The sequence below is a fragment of the Nannospalax galili genome, unplaced genomic scaffold (assembly GCF_000622305.1).
Source record: "Nannospalax galili isolate Female #2095 unplaced genomic scaffold, S.galili_v1.0 scaffold17, whole genome shotgun sequence".
In the NCBI taxonomy this organism is placed as follows: Eukaryota; Metazoa; Chordata; class Mammalia; order Rodentia; family Spalacidae; genus Nannospalax; species Nannospalax galili.
Window position 1 is genome coordinate 1,825,256 of NW_008342276.1, and position 14,138 is coordinate 1,839,393.

Consider the following 14,138-nt stretch of genomic DNA (forward strand, 5'->3'; position numbering starts at 1 on the left):
TTTTTGGCTTTTTTGAGACAGCGTTTCTCTGTAGCTCCAGGTGGCTTAGAACTCACTATGTAGACCAGGGTGGCCTTGAACTCAGAGACCTGCGTGCCTCTGTCTCCCCAGTGCCAGGATTAAAGGCACGTGCCACCATGCCCAGCTCACATCATGTTCTTTTATAGTGACCCACACAGTCTCATTTAAAATATTACAGAGAACTTTATCCATTCTACAGTGTTCTGCAATATATTATTAGCATCAACAAGGCATGCTTCCCCAGTTAGTCTTTAAGTTCCACGAGGGAAGTCTATGTATGTATATTCAAATAAAATCAGGTTCATAAGTATTCTCTGACCAGAAATCAAGTTAATTTTTGGTGATTCTTTTCTGTAGGAAATCCAGTTATCTCATTCTTCCTAAAATTAAAAGCTGTCTTCTATATCTTTCAATTTTTCTTTTACTCAGAAACCATTATCTAATTAAACAGTATATTTCGCTACAAGACTAAAAAAAGATTCCTGATTTTTCTTAAAAAAGGTATTTTATTACATCTTATTTATTTATTTATTTTTATTGTGTGTATGCTTGTGTGCTGCATGTGAAGGTCTGAGCACATCTCCTTTCACTGTGTGGGTCCTGGGGATTGAACAAACTCAGGTTTTCAGGATTGGTGGCAAGTGCCTTTACCCATTGAACCATCTTGCTGACCCAAGATTACTGATTTTAGTGTATGTGACGTTTTCAGTATTTTAGTAGTTTACATACCCCCACCTCGTTGTACAGTGTAACACAATGTTTCACAGACAACCTGTCTTATAATTTGACACCTTGCAGCTTATTGTAGAGCTCCTCTACCAGACATTCAAATTATGACAGAATAAGGACTATGAGTGATGAGTGCACAAAGCAGGTTATTTATCTTTAACATCAGTAGATCAATGGAAAAAAAACCAGGACTCTCATGCTCCACACACACTGAAATCTAAAGACTTGCTTACCAGTTATATCAATGGGTTCCAAAGCAAAAGCTTCTTCCTCATTTGGGACAAGTGTTGTCTGATCAGTCATTGTTGGCATTGGTTCAACAGGATCCACTGAGTCAGGACTATCAGGCCCACCCACTGTAAAAACAAACTTGGTCATGATAGGCTTGGGTATATCACGTATATCCTACCAACAGAAAACGACATCCCTCTTAGAAAGTGTAGAGAAACCCCACAAGTACTAAGGAAACAGTCTACTATTTGCCAGGTAGTCCACAGTTCAACTCAAATGCACAAAAATGGGCAAGGGTAAAAGGTAAAGACACACTAAGAGAAAGAGGACAGGCAATCAATCCCAAGCACGCCGATCAAGGACTTTCACAGCTTATTAAAAGGCAGAACTTTTTTGTCTTTTATGGTTGTGAGCCTGAGCCTTTAATGGCTGAGCCAGCTCTCCAGCCCAAAAGGCACAACTTTTTTAATAGTCTGTTTTGTGATGTGTCTTTCTGGGTGCCACACAATCACCCTCATACCCCTGAATATAAAGTGCTTACTTGACACGTTATCATCTTCATCCATATCATCATGTGCAGGCTGCTCTGGCAACATGACGCCTGCCTCGGACAAAGCAGGGGGATCGTCAAAGATACCACCATCATTATTACTTATGAGTTTGTCATCTGAAATAGGAAATATAAAAATTTGAAAAAGGAACACTAAAAGCACAATAACAAACCCAGGGAAAATAAAATTATGCCAGAGTAGATTAAATTTAAACGTGTTCAATTTGTTTCTCTCAAGGTAGTTTATAAAAGCATAATACAGTGTCTTAGAAAATTTCTGTTCATCACTTATATTTCTAGTTCCTATCTTTATTTAAAAATACATTTACTTAATAGATACTAAATACAAATACAGCAGCTTAATTAACTAGTCAGCTTTAAAACTGACAAGATCTACACCAAGTTAAACATTTTTAGGCTAGTTTTCCAGAAACTTTTACTGAGCCAACTGAGTAATTCACACAGTTGCACCTAGACAGTTGCTTAGGACTCAGAACTACTGATTGTTTCAAAACAGCATGGATAACTGAATAAAGAAATCTTAACAACCTACCTAATATCCCACCATCATTTCCTTCTCCAAAATTATCATCCTTGTACTGGTCTTCATATTCTAAGTGGTTAATCTTTTCATTCAGATTGCTGGTACTCTGTTCAGGCTCTAAGAGGAGGTTAGAAGCACTGGTGCTAACTAACATGTCATCATCCTCAAAAGCACTGCCTTCTCTCATTATTTCACGGTCATCCATTCCGAAGTCACCTAAACACATTTTATAAGTCATTAGCTGAGACAAGTCAGAAATGCTAATGTTAGAAAGGCTGATCATTTATTACAATAACAATGTTAGATCTGCTTACTGCAGTATTACTTATATTCAAGTATTAAAAGACGTCGTTTAAACTTTGTACAACTGGGGAATAACTAACAAAATCAGGCATAAATCCTGATTTAGGTCATCCTAAGTATTTTATATGCATAAGGTCACACTGACATTCTCAGACTTCAACTTTGTTATAATGTGCTATTATCCATAAGAGATCGTGACTTATTACCAATTTCGACCACTGAAGTTTTGAATGATGATTACAAAAATGCAACTATTTGTTCCAAAACGGTTCAAAAGTGAGCATTATTACAGCATGGGCAATCTTCACACAAATAAAAATATAGGTTTTATCATTGTGCATGAGGAACACAAATAGCAACAAATGAAATCTTAAGTCTGATACATTAAGGAAAGGATGCATGACATGCTGACAAGGCAAATTGGCAATTTTTATGATAAAAATTTAAGTTTTTGTCAACATGAAGGTAATCTTAAGCCTAGTACTCTTTAATTTGCCAGCAATTTAACAGCATAATCATATAATAACTAATGGCTAACAATTTGTTTCTCTTTTACCAAAATCATTCTCTTGTAGGATACTGATGTTTCCAACTTCTTCCCTCATAGTAATCTCTTCCACTCTGCTCTGGTTCAGGCTGAACTGCTGGGCTACATCGATGTCACTTTAAAAGAAGTTTGAACACATTTCAGTTTCAAGTCTCACTACAATTTATAAGGGGAAAAAGTATCCCAAGTTCCTTTACATGTAATACCATAGCCAATAAACCTAAAAATCTAAATACGATTTGAAAATTAATTTATATTTAAAAATTAGAGCCATGAACAACCAGCAAGCAAAAGAACATATTAAAACCACTACTTAAGGCAATATGGCATATATTGTAGAAGCAAAAAAATTAGAAACTATGTGCTAGGTTTAAGTACCAGGGCCCTGAAACTTATAAGCTCTATATGAACTTTTAGAGTTCCTTAGCTTTTCTGAGACTTAAGTTATCTACTAGCAAATCATAACTGTCTATCATATAATTTGAAAGTATTAAGTTAAATGTACATAATGTTAACCACCAATGAGGAATACTATTGGCCAAATGCAGAACATAAACAAAAAACTAGTAAATGGTAAAGAAAAAGGAAAAAAGAAGGGAGAGAATGCAGGAGTATTAGAATCCCAAGATGATATTTATTGGATGTATCAACCAAATGCAGTATGTAGACTTAATTTAGCTTGTAACCAAAAAGAAAAAATATAGAAAGATAAATAAAACCCAAGAAAAAACAACTATGGGCTAATTGGGGATGCTTAAGTGCTGACCATGTATGTTAAGGAAATCAATTTTTGGTATTTCTAAAGTATACTACTACAGATATGTTCAAAAGATATAAGTCAGTATTACAGATGATATGAGGTTCATAATATGGGAGGTAGGGTGGGTATCAAAACTGCCAGACAGTGCCCAATGTGAATTAACACAATATGAAACTAGGCAAAGTAATTTAATGAGGAGTAATTGGTAATTTCAAAAAGACAACGTGTTGTGAAGTAAATGTGGGCTTTGGTGCTCAGGGTTGGCTGTCAACTGTGCTACTCAATTGTTTGGCAGGTGGCAGTCACATCCCCCATTGTGTTAGGACAGCCAGATGTTAAGGACTGGTAGGTAGGGTGAAATGTCAATCAGTACTCTGCCATAATGGTCACCTCCATATAACTTTCCCTTGTGTATTTTTAACAATGATACTTTTTTACTCTTCACAGGAACAGGCACCATAGCTATTTATTTTTAAAACTTGCAACTCTCAGTACAGCTTGGTTAAGAAGATAACCACTAGGTGTCTTTAATATACATTTCTGAAAAAATTATCTTGAAGCAGTAATTCCAAGTTTACCAATATCATTGTGTAAAGAACACACCTAGACAATTCCTCAGGATATGTAAACTTTGCTCTAAGTGTATCAGAATTCTCAAATCCTAACTGTTAAAAGTTGTTATCCACATGATTTTCTTACAGAAGAAATGTTTTCTAGGTTATGCATCTCATATTAACACAGTATCCTAAACGAAAGCACAGGTGTTTCAGGTGGACAGTAACTCAGTGTCAAAACATTCTATGGAAAAGAATACATTTGGAATCCCAGTACTATGCTTTTTGTAGACCTCAAGCTAACAATTTAGAAGATGAGGAGAAGCAAAGAGGGAAGAGAGCAAGAGGGGGAAACCCACAGGGACAGACATACTCTAAGTCTGGCAGTGGCTGATCAAAATCATGAAATTCTTCAGGTAAAGTGATGGCATTATAGGCTGCTTCCCGATTTTCCTCAGGTAGGTCAACGACACCTGGAAAACAAATGTCAACCTTGAAGGCTTAGCTACATGAGCCACAGAAAAGTGAGAAGCGAGGTTTCCTGAGATTGTGTTCTAGAAAAGTTGATAACACGCATAAAGCATCATGAAGGACAAGAACTTCTTTTTCTACTACCAGTGTCATAAGTCATACTACTTGCCCTACAAAGAAAGTCAAAAGCACTGACTATGCACTAAGCTAGTCTTCAAAAGGACACATCAACAAATACCACTAGCTTTCTAATTAGCATGAAATTTACAATGGGCAATAGGAATGGGTGCAAAGGAATCCAATAAATGTTCACATTTGTGTCTATGTGTGTGTCCTTGCATGTTAGGTGTGGAGGCCAGGGGTCAACATCAAGTGACCCTTCTATTGTGCTCTACTTTTCCTAAGGCAGTCTTCCACTGAATTTGGAGCTCGCCAATTAGGCTAGACTGGCTGCCCAGAAAGTCTCAGGGATCTTCCAGTTTTTCTTCCCTAGAACTGGAATTATAGACGCCACTAAGCCCTTGTTCTTTATGTTGTTGCTAGTAGGGAGATAAATGGGCCTCTTGGGCGCTAGGAATTGAATTCACAGCAAGCACATTACCAACTAGGCTATCTTCCCAACCTAGGAGTTGGTTATTTTAGGAAGGAGACACAATTTTAGCTATGCTTTTATAACACATATACTTGTGTCACACACACACACACACATATGTATATATATAAATAAAAAGATGGAAGGAAAAAAAGCATATAGCGTGCATGCTATCTACAATAAACACTTTTTAAGATAAAATAAAAATTAAATATTATGGGTTTACTGTCATGTATTCAAATGAATAGATGTATCAGAATAACATCAATATAATCTACTGTACAAAGCACCCCTTTTACATATTCAGTTATTATTATTATTGAGGCAGGGTTTCTGACAGAACCTGGAGCTCACAGATTCTGCTAGGCTGGTGTCTTAGTTTGTCTCTCCACTGCTGTAACAAAACACTCTGACCAACACCATCTTGGGGAGGAAAGGGTTTATTCAGCTTACATCTCCCAGGTCACAGTTCACCAGGGAGCCCAAGGTAGGAACTCAGGGCAAGAACCTGGAGGCAGGAGCTGGAGCACAGGCCATGAAGGAACGCTGCTTATTGACTTACTCCCCTGGGCCCTGCTTAGCTTGCTTTCTTATGCAACACAGGCCCACCTGCCCAGGGGTGGCACTACCCAAGGTGGGCTGGGCTCTCCCACATCACTCAACAATCAAGAAAATGCCCCACAGACATGGTCACAAGCCAGTCCAATAGAGGAAATTCCCCAATTGAGGCTCCCTCTACCCATGTGTGTCAAGTTGATACTAAAGCTATCCAGCATAGCTGGCTAGTCAGGGGGACCCAGGGATCCTCCTATCTCTGCCTCTGAAGTATAGAGATATAGACAGGTGCTACCATGCCCAGCTTTTTCTGTGGGTGCTGGGGACTGAACTCAGGTCCTCATGTTTGCTCATAATCACATTACCAACTCAGCTATTTTCCTAGCTCATATTTGGATCATTTAAAATAGAATTAACATTTCATCAATGTTAAAAAAAAAACTACAGAATATGTGAATTCAGAGGTATACTCCAGTTATTATGTATTTAAGTTTGGTTGGTAGAATCTAATTGTAGAACCAAACATTATCCAAAAGAAAAGTAATAAAAAATTACAAAGAACATTAAAGTCTCAGAAGATAAGTCAATTTGATTTTAGAAGTCACCTTTGGAGCTGGGTGTGGTGATGCACACCTTTAATCCGAGCACTCAGGAGACAGAGGCAGGCAGATCTCTGTGAGTTCCAGGCCAGTCTGGTCTATATAGTGAGTTCCAGGCCAGCTGGGGCTACAGGGAGACCCTGTCTCAAAAAGACCGATCTTTAAAGCCACCTTTAAAAATTCATCACATTAGTTTTCAGCATGTCAATCCCCAAGGACTCAGTTTTAAGTAGCTGAAAATAAGGTTAAAAACATCACTCCACAGATAGAAAGAGATGGGAATGAGTTTCCTTTGAAAGATTCCTTATACTGCAACGAAAACAAAAATGTGCTCATCCAATGTTCTCTACAAAAGGCCCAGGAAACTCCACAGGTTAAAAAAGAAGAAGGCAACAATACCTGGTCGAAAGGCCATCTTTATCTTAATGAATGCTTCATTACAGTCTGCAAGAAGGTATTTGGCTTTTCTGTGATAGATTCGAACGACTCCCAGTAAGAGATGTCCTGATGTTCGCAGTGCCATTTTCACCTTAGAATAAAACATTAGTATTAAGCTAGTGTGTCATGAATTTTAACTTTAGAGGCAGGTACACATCAAGACTTGTATCCTGTGCTATTTTTCATATCCTGGGCATTTTCATTTTTTCTAAAACCCTTTATGATTTAGTTAATAAACATTTACATCTTCTTATTGTCTTGATGGATTAATCCCAGAGCACTCCCCCAAAATAAACTAACAGTAGTAATTCTCGAATTAAAACTTAGATGTAAAGTAGTTACAAAGCAGGAATCAAATCATCCCATGGATTTTGACATTAGCACAGAAAGGAGACTGTGAATTCTGACTTCATTTCAGAAGGAAATATTCCTGGCCTTAAAGGATGATTATCTCATTCTTCTCTGTTAAAACTTGCTATGGACTGGGCATGCTAGCACACTTTAGTCAACTGAGAAACAAAGGTGAAGTTTGCCAGAAAATTTCTGAGAAAGATTTTTCAAAATACGAGAATGCCTGTCTTCCTCCACACCTTTCTTGCTTTGTACGACCAGGGCTTGGAGCTGCTCGCATCACTGTACAACCATGGTAGTATGAGCAACAGGCCAGGAGTCAATGAGCTACAAAGCTTTGGGATGTCTTAAAGCTGCCGAACAAATTCTAGGTCTGTTCTCAAACCTCTCTTCAAATAACACTTTCCCTTATTGTTTAAGTTACTGCTCATTTTTCTCTATTAATAGACTAGACGACATACTAATAAGGATCAAAATTCTTCTGGCTACAAGAAAAAAAATTACTAAAAGAAAATACGAGTTTAGACTTTCCCACATATCTTCCTTTAACAAATAATTTCATAAACTCGAGCTTATCAAGATCTAAAGTAACAAAACTGCTAAAATATATGCTTAAAATTAAATTATGTACATTATGTTACTTAAAGTGTATCTTTAAGTTACATATGTATGCTGCATTTTTCTAGGACCCTATTTAGGAATCCTATGCTCTACATTTATGGCCATTTTATGTGATTTAAAGCACAAACTACAAAATGTCTGTTGCTGTAAACTTTTAGGTATCTCAAATTATAACAAGTCTGTCATCAAATGTAGAACACAATTTCCAATTAAGATACTGTTCTTGGGGCTGGAAAGATGGCTCAGCAGTTAGCAGCAATGACTCCTCTTGCAAGGGAACCAGATTCAATTCCCAACACCCACATGGTGGCTAACAACCATCTCTAACTTTAATTTCAGGGCATCTGATGCCCTCTTCTGGCTTCTGTAGGCATTGCACGCACAGGTGCATTTACATACATGCAGGCAAAACATTCATACACATAGAAGAAAAAGATACTGTTCTAAACTAATGGAAAAAAAAATCTATTCATATGAGCTCTTATGGAGTTTAAAATTATAGACTGCACAGTCACCTAAGAAAGGGAGAGAAAAAGGCAGCTTACTATCTTGTCTAGAATTAGCAACTTCCAAAATGTAGTGTTTGCACAAAAGGTTTTATTCCTGGACTACTGTGATTTGGAGTGGTAAAATGAGGAAGTAGTGTGTGTTCAAGAAAAAGACGGTAAATATGATAATGTAAATATAAAAACCACAGGCTATATGTTCAAGGAAAGGTTTGCAAAGGGTATCTAGCTGGTGGCTCTTCTAATGGAAGAGTGGGGGAGAACAGAGACCACATAGAGTCACAGTTATGATGGAGCCACAGGCCTGACACATCCTCAACAACTAAATCATTTCTTCACAAGAAGCGCACATCAAAGCAAACAGAAATGTTCAGGTTAATTGACTGTGAAAATATCTTCACATCACATTTACAATAAAGATCAAGTAAGTAGCTGTGCAGAAATGGTCTAAACATTTTTTAAGTGAGCAGCTGGCTCTCTCCCACATGTATCGCTATCCTTCACAGTACTGCTGAGCTGTCTTGTGGCTGTCACACATACTCTAATCTATTAGACTGCCTCTTACTTTTTGTAGTGTACAAATTAGAAGCACATACAAAAAAACCAAGAACATCCTTTAAAGCCAAAGTACTCTCAATATTTGCTTATGGATGTTAAAGATTAGCCATATATTTTAATTTCAAGAAAAGAGCACAATTTCTCAAGTTTCTAGTTTTCTGAAAAAGCCCATCTGTAAGAAGAAAAGTACCATGTCCTTATACAATTTGACCAGATATACAACTGGTACAATCTCACCTGTAGCAAACTGTTCATTTCTATCAGAAACATAAGCAATATTATCACTTAGCCCATCAACTATATTCCTAAGCATCAATCTTAAGGAAGAATTAAGAATGTGAACAGAGGGGCTGGAGAGATGGCTCAGTGCTTTAGAGCACTGACTGCTCTTGCAGAGGGACTGGGTTCGATTCCCAGCACCCACATGGTGGCTATGACTCCAATTCCAAGGGAATCCGAAGCCCTCTTCTGACCTCTGTGGCATTGCACGACATGGGTACACTCACATACATTCAGGCAATACACTCATACACATAAAATAAAAATAATAAATAAAACATTAAAAAAAAGATTGTGAACAGAGATTTAAGAAATATTTACTAAATGGCTACATTAAAAAAGTAAACTAAAAACCTGTAATCTTTAATGTCATTATTCAGGCTAGACTTTGTGTGCACGTACCTTCTAAGTCATGCACACATTCATTATTTTTATATGTAGATCTATTCTTATATGCACTGTATTATAGTGCTACAAGATTGCATTTAAGAAAAACTGTTCAGAACTCTGTACCTATCAATGTTTTGTAAAACAATTTTTAGGGCAGCTTTAGGTTCAAAACTTAAGTGAGTAGAAGGTACAGAAATTCCCATGTGCTCCCAAGCAGCCTATCTATCAACATCCCCAACAAACTGGCACATCTGTAACTGAAAAATTATACATCAGCATATTATTACCCAAAGCTCATTCTTGGTTCTGTACTTTCTGTAATTTTAGACAGATGTATAGTGACACACACTCATCATTACACCATTACAGTCTAAGGAGAATAGCCTTACTGCTCTAAAGAGAATTCTGTGGTCGCCCTAATCTTTTGTTTCTTTCACTATCTTCATAGTTTTGCCTTTCAAGATTATCCTATAGTCAGAATCATACAGCACGAAGCCTTTTCAGGTTAGCTTGTTTTACTTATTAAGTCATTTAAGTTTTTTTTCTTTTTCTTTCTTTTCTTTTTGAGAAAGGGTCTGACTATGTGCAACTGGCTGGCCTGGAACTTGCTACATAGACCATGGTATCCTCAAACTCATACTGATCTGCCTGCTTCTGCCTCCCAAGTGTTAGGATTACAGGCATGTGCAACCATGTTAGACTTAAGATTGTTTTATATACTAGTTTTATTCATTTGCCCATTGATAACATCTACTTTGACACTCTGAGTGAAGCTGCTATAAACACCTATTTACAGGTTTTTAAACAGACCTAAGTTCTCAACTTCTGAGTACATATACCAAGGAATAAGACTGCTGGGTTGTATACAAAGAATATACCTACACACCCAAGAAAATACTGAACATCTTTCAAAGTGGCTGATCAATTTCACACTCCCAGTGACAAAGCATGAGTGCTCTACATCCTCATCACCACTTCGCATATTCAGTGTTTTGGATTTTGGTCATTCTAATAAATAGCTGATGGCATCTGGTTATTTTAATTTGAATTTCTTTGATCACATGATGTGCAAACACCGCTAAATATATTTATTTCCCTCTCATATATTTTCTTTGATGAACTGTCTGGTAAATAGTTTGGGCCCAATTTAAAGCCCCCCCCCCCCCCGAGCTTTAGGCATTTTCTGTTTAGTCTCAATAACATTCCTCTAACAGACACGTTTTTCCACAGAGACGTCCTGGACTACTTTACAGTGTCTTCTCATTCTCTTGATAGTGTCTTTCACAAAGTTTTTTCTTAGTGCTTAATACATGTTCTGCTACTGAAATTATATTCTCTGACCCCAGAAAACTTAATTTTATTGAAATATTACATTATAAATTCTTTTAAAAATTAAAAAGATATATATTTTATTTTACATATATGAGCATTTTGCCTAGATGTATGTAGGTGTACCATGTGTATGCGGTGCCCATGGAGACCAGAAAAGTGTTCGATGTCCTGGAACTGGAGTTTCGGACAGTTGTTTTTAGCTGCCACATGGGCGCTGGGAACAGAGCAGTCAGTGCTCTTAGCTGCTGAGCCATCTCTCCAGCCCCACTTATAAATTCTTTGATGGGTTATGCCTTTGGTGCTGTATCTCAAGAGGGATTTTCGAACTCAAGATCAACTATTAATAGATTTTTCTGCTATCCTCTAGGAATTTTATGACTTTGTAGTTTACATTCAGGGCTATTACTCTATGAGCTGATCTGTTCTTTTTTGGAATAAGGTCTGTTTGCAAATTAATTTTCTTACATGCAGTTCCATTTCTTCAAGTACTCTTTATTGAAAAGCCTGTTTTTTAAGAAAAGTGTTTTTATGTATGTATGTGTGTATAATGTGTTACTTGTTTGTCTCTGCAGCATATGCTGTAGTGCGTGGAGGTCAGAAGACAATCTCAGGTGTCAGAATTTGCCTTCTACCTTGCTTTTATTATTAACCTGTTGCGCTATCTTGCTGGCCCTCTACCTTGATTTTGAAGCAGTTCTTATCCCTGTACCAGTATACGGTACTCCAGAGTTGCTGGCCTGCAACATTTGGAGTGGGGGATAAGGGGAAAGATGATCCTGTTTCCACCCCTCTAACCCGTCTCCCAGTTATAGACATCGGCCATTGAGTCCTGCTTTAACATGGATTTCAGGCTTGAAATCAAGTCACCTCCTTGTTCTGAAAAGACTACCCTTTCCTCCACTGCATCATTCTGCAGTCATTTTTAAATAATTGCAATCCATGGGACCAGAGGAATTAGACTTGAAAAAGTTAGAAATAATGTAAACTATTCAAATAGAGGCGGCTTAAGCAAATCATGTTCAATCCAAACAATGACTTACGGGCTTGTAATTCAAGATATGAAATCCTATAGTGATTTTAGGACTACTTAAATTATTTTACTTCAGACAAGGTCTGTTTCAAATTTTGTATCTACATTCTACAGATAAGACTCTGCTGAGGTATAACAATTAAATGAGTTTTAAGAGCCATTCCTGAATGCAGTCAATTGCAAAAGAATATAACCTTTTTATGTACATAATAAAACAAATTATGTGTATAACACACACACCTTCAAAATTCTAGAAAGCATAGCAAAATATTGGCCATTCATTTTCCTCATTTGCCAAGTTTTCAAAACTTCGTATTAGTACTGTTTTAGAACATGACAAATGTCTTCAACACTAGTAAGTTTCACAATCTACCTAAAACCAGGCAAACCTCCACATACAAAGACATTTTCAAGCTTCCCACCTAAAAGCATACATTTCCGCACAGCTGTTAAGAACAGGTCTCTGCTGCATCTCCAGCATCATGCCCGACATTCTCCCATTCTTCCAACAACAAAGAGCTACTCTTTTTGACATCAATGCCAACATGGTCCAAGTTAGCTATTCTAAAGAGTATTTCTCAAGGCCAGTCCATACAGCTATAATGTAGAAGTTTTTGCTACAGGACTGCCAGTTCATGTACTCTGGGTACATGTATGTAAAAATAAAATACAGGACAGGACTTTATGTAGTAATTAAAGGTGTTCCACCATACCCAGCCTTGGTACACTGATAATGTCAACATATCTGTCCTTCAATAAAATGTGAATTATAATAGTAGACGGTAATTGTACTTGAAAAGAAAAATTTTGTTTTAATTTAAGTTATGTGGTTTGTAAAATAGAAATGGAGCCACTGCTCTAGAAACTTTCAGAATGTCAACAACGGTGTCCATAGGCAGATGAGCTAAGTATATTCATGATGCTTTCATCTTAGACGAAGGCACAGAATAAATTAGGGAGGAAAAATTGAGAGGGGATAGTAAGCACAAAAGTATTGCCGTAAGAAGAGACTGGCATTCTTAAGAAACAGCAGAGCATTGTGGGTGTGAGGTGAAGTAGGTGGTATGGACAGCACTGAGTACGGTGGATAGGGTAGAAAGCGTCCATGAAGAGTCCCTTATTCTGAATGTGTTATTAACTCCTAAATCATGAACACATACACTTTAAGTATAGGAATATCTAGAAGGTTGAGTGCAAAATATTTGGGTAATGTCTACCCCATGCTTATTTGCCACTGAATTTTAATGAAAAGATAACACTGAGCTCTGACCATGTCAAATGATGATCGAGATTAAAATAATAAATGGAAACTGGAGAATCTATGGGTTTTCCTTGTCTCCTAGTCGGAGATAATTGTTTTATAAATTCTATGTAATATGTCAATAAACAAAGACAAAACCACCAACATCAAACATACCTTTGGTGAGATGATGCTTTCCACACTGCTCTCCAAATTACACTCAAACACATGGGCTTTGGTTAGTTTCTTATCCCAATGGGCCGCTAGCCAAATTTTGGCCAGAGGCCCTCTTTTACTGAGGACGAAATGTGCGTAGAACATTTTTCTGGTTTGCTATGAAACAGGAAGAGACCTGAGGGGAGAAAAGTTAGTATTAGGTGCCATATGAAAATTGAAATATTTATCAAGATATGTAAGAAATGTGAAAATATTAGTTTCTTGCTTTTAACATGGGAATATAAAAAAACACAGTACACTATACATTTTTACAAAATACACTACTGTTTTAATTTTGAGGACAATAAAAAAAAATCCCTAAATATTAAGAGCAAAAGGGAAGAGGGACAAGAGTCAAATTCTTTTAGACCTTGCTATTGTAAACAATGTCACAGAAAAACTATTTCTAACCCAAGTCTAACATACATACTCAAAGGCTTCAGTTGGAGCCCCCCCAGCACCACAAAAGCAAAGAAAATAATTAAAAAGTCTAAGAAAGGTACTCAGACATAGTATCAATGTAGAAATGTCCATTTTTAGAATCTCATTAAAAACTGAAATTCTCAGCAAATTCTTTTAAGATAATTGCTACTTTGTAACAATCATGATACTGAGTATCTCAAGATCCACCCAGGCAAAACTGAAGTCAGTTGGTCCCATTTTATAAGTGAAACATTATATGTAATAAGTTTTTTCCACTCAGTCTTATAATCATACCATT

The 14,138-nt window shown here is 37.0% G+C and overlaps 1 protein-coding gene across 2 annotated transcripts in view; it reads right to left on the minus strand.

Moving 5' to 3' along the window:
* The window catches only part of Rad21 (RAD21 cohesin complex component), a 31,611-nt gene that overhangs the window by 9,759 nt on the left and 7,714 nt on the right, over positions 1-14,138 (minus strand). The window contains exons 1-7 of one of the 2 annotated variants that reach the window (XM_017799354.1): positions 13,379-13,522; positions 6,856-6,985; positions 4,613-4,712; positions 2,935-3,041; positions 2,085-2,291; positions 1,523-1,648; positions 984-1,106 (exon numbers count right to left, since the gene is read on the minus strand). In XM_017799354.1, the coding sequence (XP_017654843.1) occupies positions 984-1,106; positions 1,523-1,648; positions 2,085-2,291; positions 2,935-3,041; positions 4,613-4,712; positions 6,856-6,985; positions 13,379-13,522 (937 nt within the window). Of the gene's footprint in view, positions 1-983; positions 1,107-1,522; positions 1,649-2,084; positions 2,292-2,934; positions 3,042-4,612; positions 4,713-6,855; positions 6,986-13,378; positions 13,554-14,138 lie in introns of those variants that run through there. The other variant, XM_008837961.2, reaches the window with a different exon arrangement.